General features: G+C 41.2%; 1 protein-coding gene across 2 annotated transcripts in view; it reads left to right on the top strand.

Moving 5' to 3' along the window:
- The window catches only part of LOC111239007 (pre-B-cell leukemia transcription factor 1-like), a 50,712-nt gene that overhangs the window by 22,981 nt on the left and 14,386 nt on the right, over positions 1-13,345 (top strand). For both annotated transcript variants that reach the window (XM_022768766.1, XM_022768767.1), the window contains exon 3: positions 12,965-13,209. In XM_022768766.1, coding sequence (XP_022624487.1) covers positions 12,965-13,209 — 245 coding nt within the window. The remainder of the gene's footprint in view (positions 1-12,964; positions 13,210-13,345) is intronic.

The raw sequence follows: 13,345 nt of genomic DNA, 5'->3' as shown, positions 1-13,345 counted from the left end.
AGGTGTGTAGAGGCTGACCAACAGAATACCACTGCTGTCTCACCCAGGGGGGCTGGAGGGAGGAGAGGCTGTGAAGCTGCAACTCGATCCAGTTTGAGAGAACTACAATATATTATGAAGTTAAATCCATATACTGTTTGTATGATCATAGTGAAGTACCATGGAAAACTAGGAGTAGCAGTAAAATAGCCCCCAGTGTTGCCGTGTTTGAATAGTCTAGTTTCTTTATTGTCACCTCAATATGCTGAATAGGTAAATTAGGGATTTGCAATTACTATTAGGTATCTGTAATCTAAAAGTTCACAACTATGACTTATTTGCTTGTTTGTACTGTACTGTAATATTTTTCTGTGTAATGTGCTTCCAATGTCAGGAAATGAAAATTGTCAGAAACATGTAACAAACCACATTTACATTTGCTTTTATTCTAAGCAACTTATCAATCAATCAGACATTATTTGTATAGCACTTCTCATCCAAATAATGTAATACAAAGTGCTTTACAGAATAAAAGCAATACAAGTGAGGGACGTCCTCAGCTAAACAGCTGACACCAAAGTGATTTGAACACGCAACCTTCTGATCTGGAGTCAGACGCACTATACGCCACGAGGTCTGTGCAAACTGAATTTTTTATTTTTTTTAGATAATTTTTAATATTTCATATATATGTTTATATAAATATATGTTATATATATATTATATTATACACACACATATATACACAAAAATCAAAAGGTTGCGTGTTCAAATCACATCAAGGTCATCTGTGTATCTGTGTATCCACATGTATACAATATATAAATGCCATACAAAAACACATACACACACACACACACACACACACACACACACACATATATATATATATAGGTGTCTATGTAGATTTTCTTTTATTTAGTAATTTTTATAAGATGTGACTCGTAGTTAGAGAAGTACCTGGTCTGCTCAGTGTTACAAAAAACAACAACAACCTGAATGTCTGAACAGGAAATTTTTCTTGTTTTTGTATCAAAATCTTTTTTTTATTTTTTTATTTCAATTTCTAAAAGAGATGATGATATTCAAGTAGAGATGTTGTAGTTAATGAGTTGTCTTGGAGTTTGTACTACTCAACAAAAGTAGAAATTACATTAAATTCTTTTTCACATTCTGTCACTTGAGAAAATTAATGTGAACAAATGGGATGCAAGAGGTATTTCAAAAATGAAATAATGTGGGACATTCAGTGGCCTAATGAGGAAGGTGCATACCCCATGTCCATGGTTTGATTCCCAGCTGTGGGCATTCGTTGCATGTCATCCCCCTCTAATTGTAACTCTTGTGTCTTGTCTCTGCAGACTGTCAAATAAAGGAAAAAGGCCAAAAAAAAAGAAGATGCTACATAGAAAAAGAATTGTGGCATTTGATTATTTTTGACATAACGGTGCAGTCTTCAGTTCCTTGTTTCGCTCTCGGCACCAGTTTGGTGAACTGGTTGAAATGAGCTGAATGGGATCCTGATAAAACGTTTGACGCTGTTTCCATGGTTACAGCTGACTGACTGTTGGATGTTCAGCTGCAGACTGTGGCTCTAACTGTACCAGTCCTTCTCCTTCTTTTCAGTGTCTCAGTGCCATCTGCACAGGTTCAACCCCTGAAGGCAACATTTTGAGTTTCAGCTTGTGGAACAAATTCGGTGAAAATATTCAACGTTGTATTCAAATCAGTGTGCAGTGATATGGAAAATATGGGTTATTGTGACAACAGTTGGTCTAGATTTAGTAAGAGCAAAACAGCTGTATAAACATATGTAGACCAGTACATTTAAGGTGATTTCAATTGCGATTTGATTCAATTTGAGGTTTTACATTTCATTAACTTTTTTATTCATTTATTTTTATATAAAAAAAATAAAAAAAAACATTTCACTATTTTGACAGAGCTGACCACAGCTGAAGTGCAAGTGCTGTGTGTCCTTTGGTAGAGATGAGTACAGGCCCTCATGTTGGATCAACAAAATGTCAACAAGCTGCAGAAGAGCAGAAAGTGTGGAAATATCCCAGGATTTAAAAAAAACACGCTGCACAGCTGCATTTCTCATGTACAGTGTGTCATTAAAGACAGCCAGAGTTCAGTGTTGTTAGAGTTTGGGCTGTTTCAGCAGATTTAGTTGTTTTTCATAGTTTACACTCAAACATTTGGCGTGATGACTACATTTGTAGTGTGCTTTGGCAGATGACAGCTCCCTTATCGGCCTCTCAGACTGACACAGTGACCCAGGTTAAACCCACACTGGTTTTCGATCTGAATGGGTCAGCATCTGCTTTTGGGAGGTAAAGTCAATAAAACTACAGCTGCACACTCAAGTGTTTTGTGAACAGTGAAGACAATGTAGCAGCAGCATGAAAAAACTGGGTCAACATGCATTTAGCCGACCCATGTCATACATGTGTCTCTCATTTGAAATGGATATTAGTGTTTCTGGCGTGTGCTGCTGATGCCACAGGGCTGTCTGCATTTTATATTGGTTGCTTCTTTTACAGAGAGCAGTATTGTCTTTATTTTTTAAAATCAAACCTCAGCTTTTAGGGCAGAAAATGTTGCTTTCATTCCCAATGGATGACTTGATATGCTTTTCATGTAAATGACGTCTAGCACTTGCACGCTGGTGTTTGCATTAATGCATTAATTCCTCAGTGCTGTATGCTTTTTGTAGCCGGAGGAAAAATGACACATTCTCTTCAAAAACACACTCCCCCGCTTACAGTCCCACTCCATGCACGCACATACACACACACACACACACACACACACATTTCGGTGCTGATTGACAGCAGGAGCTCCCTCTGACCCAGTATTCTGCTACAGTGGGACGATCCCACAGGCTTGTGATTAATGACTAGGCTTTATCCACTAGTGGTGTGGTAGGCCTGCCAGCCAGGCCACTTAGACTGCCTGGACCACTACCTCTGCTGTAAACACACACACTCTCTCTCTGCCTCTGTGTTTCTCTAGCTCGCTCGCTCTCTGCCTACAGGCATTGCATCGTCATATTCATCGTTAACAGCTCCAAACCTCTGTCCCGAGTTGACCCCCCTCTAACACATCCACACACCAACACACACATGCATTCTCATAGCATCACCATGAACATTATTTTGCTCTTTGCCCTCAATGAATAAGAAGCTGCAGTTTCTCATAGCAAACATTAGTCAAATTTTATTTGCATCATTTCTGCATTGGGACAGCTCTGGTAGTGTCGGGTGGAGCATCATGCATAATCCAACCTTTGTTTGTAGTTTACATGCTCCGTTTTGTTTATGCAAAATTTCGGACACTATTTTTTTTTTTCCAAAACAAACCATCGCTTACCGGATAGTCCAAGCAGGTTACAGGAAGATGTTAACAGAGATGTTCGAAAAAGAAATATGTCTTTATGAAATGGAGCTGGTCTCACAAATGGACAGTGATCCCTCACATTGTTTTTCTCTCCTGACAGCTAGGGGCAGACTAAGCATCACTAGTCTTTTGAACACCAGGCCTGGCAAAACAGTAAACCTCACAGGGATTTCCGTAGTTGTGACAGCGTCCAAACAAAAGTGCACACACAGCAAAACAAAGCCGGTTTGACTTATTCTGCCTTGATGGGAAGCTCCCTGATGAATGCAGGGAGAGACCATATTTCCTGCTGGAGCAAATCTCTCAAGTGTTACAATATTAATGGCACCTGGAAGCCTATCAAACATTCGGATGGCACCGGTCCGCCTTCCAGATTCTACACTGCAACTTTCATGCTGAAGTTAGAGGCACTTTTGACTTGTGTTTTGATGACCAAAAGCATGACTAGTGAATCACTTGTTAAAAACTACGTGCAAATGTGAGGATTTGTTGCTTTTTTGCTTTGTATCATTATAGACTGAATATCTTTGGGTTTTGGTCTGTTGGTTGAACAGACATGCTTGGCTCTGGGAGATTGCGGTGGCCCTTTTTTTCTATTAAGCTCTAAGCTAGAGCTGAAATTATTAGTCAATTAATTTTTCAGTTGATAGAATGAAAATTAATCATAGTTTTAGTCATTTTTCAAGAGAAAAAGTGCCCAACTGGTTCCAGTTTCTCAGATGTGAGGATTTGATACTTTTCCATATCAAATATACTATATACAATACATACAGTACATACAATACCTTGGACTCTTAAAAAAATTATAATGAGCATTTTCTCTTTTCTGACATTTTATAGACAAAACAATTAATGGATTGTGAAAATAATCTGCAGCTCGATTGATAATAGAAATATTTGAGGGTTGCAGGCCTGATTTAATCAAAAATCAAAGTAGTCAGCAGCCTGTTTATGTCCGACCACATTGACAGTGCTCTGATAGTTTAAGCTTGGCCGTGGTTTGTCATGAGACAACACAAGTGTCCTCTGTATTCTGGTGGAAGTGTGACCTGAACTTCAGGGCATGGACATGAGATAAATCTAAGTCTCAGTACAACAACTTAGACATAAGAGAAGATTAAAAGGCTGATGATTTAACCTATAAAATCTTTGCGTTACACTTCAAAAAGGGGTAAAGCTGAAAGCATTACAATACAGGAATATCATAGCTCAACCAACCAACGCCTGAGCAGTTGAGAAGAACACAAGATTAGCATTTACCACAGCTGACATTACCTGTCAATTCATATTGTACATCTGGATCCACATTATGTAGGATATTTACTGTCTGACGCAACACTTTCTTAACCTGTGATGCACAGATGCTGTATATACGTAGATGCTCAGTTTGCATTGTGTCTAAAGATAGAAAAGACAATAGGATCATATCTATTTACAGAAGAGGGACTGGCATATGGCTAACATTATTATCATACCATTCAAAGTGACCACTTGTGCTTTATGGAGAGGAGCATTGTCATCATGGAAGATATTGGTCCCAGTGGAGATGACATGCATCATGGAATAATCTAAGTAACCACTCTGAATCTTTTTTTTTTTTTAATAGTAGAGGATAGTACAGACTGAACCACGTGACTCTGAATGGTCTCTTTACAGAATAATAATAATGTACCAGCAGCATCTGTGTGTGTTTCTGCTCTGTGTTTTACCCTCTAAAGAGTGTGTGTAGTTTTGATCTTCCAGAGAGGCACACTGCAAGCCAGCTTTTCTTTCTAGCAACGTTGTGTAAAACGCATGTTCACATGTTGTCAAGTGAAGCCGAGCACAGCGAAGCAGAACCACAAGCACTATTGTCTATGAGTGGCCATATGGTGTGTGTCCTTGCATGGTAGCTTAAGGGACCCTTTCTCCCTGAGATGAAACAATTTTGTTCAGAAATGAACCTCCTCTCTCAGGCCTCTGTGTTCATCAGACCCTGCCCCATCACCCACCTCTGAGATCACACAGTGTATCACACCTCCCAACAGACCGCCTGGAGCAGGGATGGCAACCTGGACATCCCAGGTAGACCTAAACAAGCGCGCTCACGTGGTCCCTGCGTCTCCCCCCTTGTCAAAAAACCCACCCCTACTTCCAGTCTATCCCTGCTCCGTGCCTCCAGATGTGGCTTAATTTACTGCGACTCTGCTAATTGCTGTAATTAAGGATTAATTACTGTTAATTACCTTCGCATAAACTCATCACCAGTCAAAGAGCGGAGCCTTATGAAATGTGCCATGCACAGGAATACACACCACGGGGACTTGAGGAGGATTGTGTTAACGGACCTCTTGTTTCATGTCTTGTCCTGGTGCGTAGGGAGGGCTTGTAGGGTAACAGTTAGGGCAGGACGCTCACTGTCACGGACCATCTCCTCCTGACTCCGAAGGCTTCACACGTCACCTCCTCACCAACTGTTGCCCGGGACAGCATCACTACGCTCGCTGTCATTTGATTATTAGAGGCTGGCATTTATTTGTGGAAAAGTAGATGACAAATTTGATACGCTAAGGAAGTCTTGTTAAGATTATCTGCAATAATATCTGAGGGGTTTTTTTTCTATGGCAAATGACTAAATACTTCTACAACTAACCTCCAGAGCTTTGGACTGGGCATTGAATGTCCAGATTCTCATCTTGTTTACTTATTCTTTCATCAAATATTTCCTGATCTAAATCATAACTTTTAATAAAGATTCCTGTGTGAGGAGTGTGAGGTATATTGTCATGGATTACACTTTTTTACTAATCGTGTGTGTGCAATCACACACACACATACACACACCAGCTGTATAGGTTTGTACTCTGTTTTTTTTGGCCAAGATTGGCTACTGTTTGTCCAATTATTTGGCCACTTGCAAAAAATTAAACTAAGCTCTAAGTCTGGCAGTGCTCAAACAGAATTTCATGTGACTGGTCTTCCCGCCAAACAAAAGTGTTTCTATGGCTGAAATGGGTGTGAATTTTAGACTGTTGATTTTGGAAAGTTACAGGCCATTGGAGAGTTGAAAGGAGAGCTGAAACTCTCCAGTGTTCTTCTGAGGAATACTAGCCGCTTAAGATCCTGACTATGTAACTGCAACATCCCAGATTCATATTCTGGGGACCTTCCTGTCACCTGTTCACTGTCAACTGCCCAAACTTCATCTAAAAGTCTGTGTGATCGGTTATTTGTTTACTCTGTGTTTTCCCACGCGTGGTCCTCTCTCCATAGAGCTGTCTTTGTCTCTCGGGCTAGCGGGCCAACTGTGCGGCTCGCTGCTCCACAAGCTTGTGACTTCTCCTCAGTTATTCAGCCAACGTGGTTTCCGATGCAGCCTGGAGCTGTTGGAACTGCATGGGCTGAGCGTGAGTTTGATTCAATCAAGAAGATATATATTTTAAGACACCTTAAGAAAGACTGACAGCCAGGGGGCTAATGTATTGTCTGTTTTGAATAATGAATTATTTTAATGAAGGCTTTTAAATGGGAGTGCTCTGCTTTGGTGGCAGGGCGGTGCTCTGAATGGTCTTCTCCTCTGGCGCTGGCTGCCTCATTATCAGGCCAGCCCCTCAGGCCTCAAACTGGCCTGCTTAAGCCTCAGATGATGACGATAATTACCGTTATTAGGAGTAGCTGCAGGGGGAACTTGTTCTGAAAAACACCAAGCTGAGTTCTTGCCTCGCTTGCCGCCGCCGCCACCACTGCCGCATGAGAAACTACCGATCGCCAGTGGAGAAAGCCAGAGAGGGAGAGAGACAGAGGGAGAGGAGGGAAAAAAAAAAATAAAAAAAAGGAGGGGACGAGGGGAGCGGCCACCAAATCCGCCTAATGTGACGCCTGTCAGCTCGTCTCCCACCAGCTGTCACCTTCCAAATGCACTGGGGTTCATTTTTTTAATTGACACCTCGCTTTCCTATTCCATTTCTATTTTTCGCCTTTCATTCTTCCTCCATCACTCTCTTCCCTCCTTGCCTGTACCATCCACATCTCCTCGTCTCTGCCTGTCCCTCCAGTATTTCTTTGGTGTTTTTCCTTGTCCTTGGTATCCCCCATCCCCCCACCCAGTGTCAGATACGACACTCCTGCTCTGCCCCCTTTCTGCACATGATACTCGAGATGGCTGATAAAACATAAAGCTGTTTTAGAGGTACTTTATGACTATGCCCTTGTGTACTGAGGCTGTACAGCTTCCCATTATCTGGTGATGGAGAGAACATTTTGGGCCTGAGAAAGTTTCCCATGAGTTCATAGATAGACCACAAATTTAGCTCTCAGCTCACAGTACAGAACATTTTAAGACAATTTAAACTGCACAATGTTGAGAATATAATAATAGATTTCGTGGCACAGATTTCATAGTGAGCTATGATTAGAAACATCATAATAATTGTGCTTTCTTTATTAAAGCCCAGATTCAATTCAGTAGAAACGAGCAGGTATACAGTAAATTGGATATAATGCAACATAATAGTCATTCAGTGTTCTCAGTAATGATAATAGCGTTGTTTAGCACTGTCGTTTACCCCTACTGTGTGGGTCAGCATGAAATATGGCACAGTGCGGCATTATGATGATTGCTTCTTTGGTAGGGCTGAGTTTTGAATCTCAGTACTTTTTTGGTTTCAACCAAAATATGTCCCTAACACTATTGAAAATTGAAAACATCGGAAGCTGGAAGATTCATATTCCTCTTAAGAGCTCAAATAACTAGTTAATTGATTGTTATTTTTTAAAGCAAACATGACCTTGCTCCAACTTCCCAACTGACTGCTTTTCATTGTCTTATGTGATAATAAATTGAATATTTTCAGGTTTGGGACTGGTATTTGCAAAAAAAAAACAAAAAAAAACAAACAAACAATATAATATAGACAATTAGTTATTAATCAATATGGAAATAATCATTAACTGAGGCCTCATTCTTTTTGAACAGACAGTTTCTGGATTACATCTTGTACTAGAGAGTTATGTGACATGTTTTAATTTCAAAGCTCACTCCACCTCAGTGTGTGTTTACATACGCAAATTAAGAAATTGTTAAATCCCATCTTTAGCCACTTTTAGGCTTTATTTTATTTAGATAAAGTTCTTGTTTGGCTGCTTGTGTCTGGAAAACATTTGAAGGGTAAATTCAACCAATTTAATACTTCGGTGTGTGTTCACAGGTGTTGGGGAGTACTACTGCATGTGTGAAAAAAGTTGCATGAAGCCCAAAAGGGAGCTGAGTAAAATCTGATAAATTGACTCAAGTGATGTCACTTATGTCAGTGGTGGTTGGTGCCGAAGACTACAAGTTTGAAAATGAAAAAAATAAATAAATGAGGGGGTGTGAAGTTTCAAAGAAGTGAATTTACCAGACCTCTGCAGAATCAATCCTCATCTCTGCTGCTGTGTTAGCTGCTACTAGCATAAAAACCTGCCTCTGACTGAACTGCCGCTGACCGAGTTGGGCTGTTGGTAATGTGGTTGAGTACTGCTTTAACAGCTTTTCATTATCTGGTGCTTGAGAGAATAATTTAGGCCTCCAAGAGTTCATGGATTGACCACAAATTCAGCTTTCAGCTACAGTTAATTTAAAATAAACAGTAAAGACCATTTTACTTTTTAGAATAACACAATATTTAGAATATAGCAATTATTTTGACAGTATAGACTTTATAGAGATCTCCAATTACAAATTTCATAATGATTGTATTCTCTTTATTGAAGCCCTGATTTAATTCAGTAGAAATGAGCACATATACAGTAAACTGGATATAACGCAACATAATATTCATTTAGTGCTCTCAGTAATGATGATAGCATTGCTTAGTACTGTAGTTTACCCCTACCGTGTGGGTCAGTGTGAAATATGGAACAGTGCTGCGTCTTATGAAGACTGCTTTATTGGGCTTGTATCAAATGCAGATGAGAGCTGGATGCTGAACTCCTTGAAGGAGCGGGGAGGGGAGGATTTGTATTAGTGATACTTGTCATGTCTGCTGTAAATCACGCTGCTTTTTTCAGGTTCCTGGTTGTTGTTGTTTTGTCTCAGAATGCTGTGTGGCAGGGATGAATGGTGGTGATGTTACATTATCATGTGGCTGTCGCTTTCACTCCTGCTGACTGGTCTGTGACAGGCCCACACACACACACACACACACACACACATAGACACACACATAGATGTATACACACATCCATGGTTGTGTCAGGAGCAGGCCTGATTTATTAACTGCTGAAACCCTAGATGACGTGTGCCCACACAATCAATAGAGAGCACAACCACTGCCAGGCCCTCTCTGGGGTCATGTGATGTGGACAAGAGCAAGGCAAGAAAGGACACGCGCATGCACGCACACACAAACACATATATATACACCACAGTGCTGCGGAGTGTATTGCATTACTGTATTGATGGGAAATGGATCCAGTCCAGTGTTGGCTGCTAGCTGCCAGTCAGAGGCAAGAAGGGTAAACTTTCATCATGGCTGTCAGGGACATCGCTGCTGCCTTGTTTGACCGTAAATCTTCCTAATTGTGACAGAATACTTCAACATCATTAATTAAACATGTTTTCATTTAAAAGCACTCGCAGGGCGCCAGGCTGGGTGCTCAGGGTAGTCTGCCAATATGCATAGCTGTGTATTTTTCCTGTGTGTGTGCGCCTATATGAGTGCTTACATTTGTGCACAAAGTGCATGTTTGTGCTGTGTGTTTGTGTGTGCGCACCTTGATTCTCCCTGTACGAGTGGGTGGCTTAATCGTCGTGTTTATTTACACTGCAGTTGTCTGCAAACAGCAGGCAGTGTGGCGATGGGCATGAGCCAGCTCTTAAGGAAGTAAAACAGCAGAAATTAATTTTGTCAATAACCAAAACAAAGGCTTATTCTTAGAATCCCATTTATTATTCAGGAAACGGCTCAAGGATTGTTTATGATACGTATTCATTTTTTATGCCTTGCCTTTTTGGGTTTAGTGCCCCACATCTCAGGGAAGGAATTATACAAGAGTGTGCACAAAGGGAAGGAAAGAAGAAGAGAGGAGGAAGGAGGGAGGGAGGGAGGGAGGGAGGGAGGGAGGAAGCGACAGAGAGGGGAATTGTGTCCTCTCATTGTTCAATTAAGTCTGTCGGTAATGATCAAGATGAGATGATGGCCATCTTCCTTTTATAGATACTAATCTGTGACTGTCCATGGAATAAGAGAATCGCAGAGCAGTATGGACTCCATGCCTTTGTTGCAGCAATAGACTAGAAAGTGTGTATAAAAGGTTTTTGGTGTTATTGTACAAGTGTTGGGAGCATGTGATGTATTGTAATAGAGGGCACTTCCCTCTGTCAGGTGATTATGTTAATGTATAGTCCATGGTTGCAGAGTTCACAACGACTGGCATTGAGGTCTAATCAATTTCATTGCTATTACTGAACAGAAATAAATAAAGCTGATGGCTGTGGTTAGGGTAATTATGCCACAGCACAGTGAATTTGTTTGATTTTCCTTATTAATTGTATTTATTTAATCCATTTCATGCTTTTAGTTGTGCACTCGGGGACTTGGAGGGAATGAATAAATCACTCTTAGGCTCATTAGATTCCCCCTCTGGTTGGGATGTGCCACTATTTTGTCAGTATCAAATTGGTGAGTGTTATAATTTCCCGCTGGTGTGATTCACATGACAAATATCCACATATTCATCTACCTGCACATGTGCACATGCGCCCACACACACATACACACACACATACACACACACACATGCACATGCATCTGCTCCCCATCTGAACTCCTGACCTTTTCCAGCCGTCTGATAGCCATTGACATTTGCCTCTTGAGCTGAGCTTGCTCACGTGTTGGTGCTGATGGGAATGGATGATGTTATTGCAGGAGGAGAAAAAGAGAGGAAAGGAAAAGGGATGGGGTGGGGGGTGGGGGGTGGTGGGGTTGAAAAGAGGAGGACTAGGGTAGACAAGCTCCCCACGCTGCCCCAGGAATCCATCTGGACCCCCTGCTCACCAGAAAGGTCACAAGGCGACTCAACCTTACATCCTCATTACAAAAGAGCCGTCGCCGTGACCGGAGACTGTGGGGCTGCAATATGGCTTTACTGCTCTGTCACACAACCTGTCATTTACCCTCACTGTCTACAGTCATCATGAAAGAGACACACACAGTATGCACTATTAGATCGTCCTCCTGAAACATTTTGATAGACGCGTAGATTAAAACGTGTATGAAAAATGTGGTGGCAGTGTGAGCTTTGTCTTTGTCCTTGAAGACAGTGGATGGAATGGAGGGCTGCACCTGGTCGGCTGTTTTCAGCACCTCTGAGAAAAGCAGGACGCTCTGCTGCTTTACCGAGGGAGCCTTCTGGTGGCAGAAAGAGGCAGGGCAGTACAGCTGATCCTAGATAAAAAATCATGGTGAAACATCTGTATGTTTTATACACTAGAATATAGTTTTAAAAAAAAAAGTATTATTGAAAGTGTCAGCAGTGTATAGTTTTGGCATGAGCTGAGGCTGTGTCACATATTTCTCAAAATATGTGTGTGAACATGTGCACGGATGAGTCTGGTTTTGTGTGTACTTTGTTTGTGCATGTCCATCTCAGCAGGCCTGTCTGTGTTGTGTTTACACTCCACTCTTTACACCATGGGAGCAGATCCCATGTAGGTGTGTGAAGACTCAGTGTAGGTTCAAATCCCCAAACAAGTGTGCAAACACACCTTAGTATCAGTTGTAAAAACATCCTTAGTCCTGTTAAATTTAGGATTACAACACTGTGAATGCTGCCCTGGGACCACAGGTGTGGCAGCAGAACGCTGATTCAGTTGTTATTTGTAAGATATGTGGAGAGACAATCCAAAATCCTGCACACCCAGCCTGATGCTGAGATGAGAAAAAAATATTAATGCTCAGTGTTTTACTAATGTCATGAGTGTTAAAATACATAATCCAAATGATTAAAAATCCAATGACAGTGAATTCAGAACCTTTTAAGCTTTTCTATTCTTTGCTATTTTTATATAAGTAGTCATCATATTTCCAATTTGTGCTTCTTCATGTAGCGGAACTGTTTGATTTAGTTCAAATTCTTTAATCTCCATGACTCATTCATTTAAAACAACGTATCTTTGCATTAACATACTGTGTTACACTTTGTGTCATTAGTTTGGTTTGCTTTGTAGACAACATCTGACAAGATAATAAAGCCATCAGCCAGAAACTAAACATAGTCTGAGCATAAGGGAAGCAATGAAAGATGAACTGTGGTGGAAGGCTGTGTTAATTTTTTTCACATGAAATGATAGTCAAAATCGATGAAATGATAGTTTTATGGTCCTCCGTAGCTGCCAGCCTCTGTGAGGCTGCAGGTTTTTATGGCGCAGACTTGAACTATTAAAGCAACGGCCATATTTCAGGCTGGAGCTGAAGAAATAGTTAAGACTCTCTTTCAGTCATTGTTAAATTCCTCTGCCTTGTTATTCAGTCACTTTGTTCACCTTAAAAGTGAATCATTAAGGACACAAATTAGACTGTTGAGTACCATTATATTGATGTCCTTCTCCTCCTCTCCTCCACAGTGCTCAGTATCCGCGGCGCCCAAGAGGAGGAGCCTCCAGATCCCCAGCTGATGCGACTGGACAACATGCTGCTGGCGGAGGGTGTGGCCGGGCCGGAAAAAGGTGGCGGGTCGGCAGCTGCAGCAGCTGCCGCAGCGGCCACTGGTGGCGTTGGTGCCGACAACTCAGCAGAACACTCCGACTACCGGGCCAAGCTGTCTCAAATCCGACAAATTTACCATACGGAGCTGGAGAAGTATGAACAGGTGGGATGAGGAATATTGTTTTTGTAACATTGGCTCTGCACCAGCTTTTCCTCAGCTTTAGTATATCATAGCTGATTATTCAGCTCAGTCCCTACTCTTGTAACATATTTATTTTGTCGTTTTATTTGAAATATAT

Source organism: Seriola dumerili, unplaced genomic scaffold (genome assembly GCF_002260705.1).
Source record: "Seriola dumerili isolate Sdu_G_001 unplaced genomic scaffold, Sdu_1.0 BDQW01001821.1, whole genome shotgun sequence".
Classification (NCBI taxonomy): domain Eukaryota; kingdom Metazoa; phylum Chordata; class Actinopteri; order Carangiformes; family Carangidae; genus Seriola; species Seriola dumerili.
The sequence above is the reverse complement of the archived record's forward strand: the minus strand, read 5'-3'. Positions and strand labels throughout refer to the sequence as shown.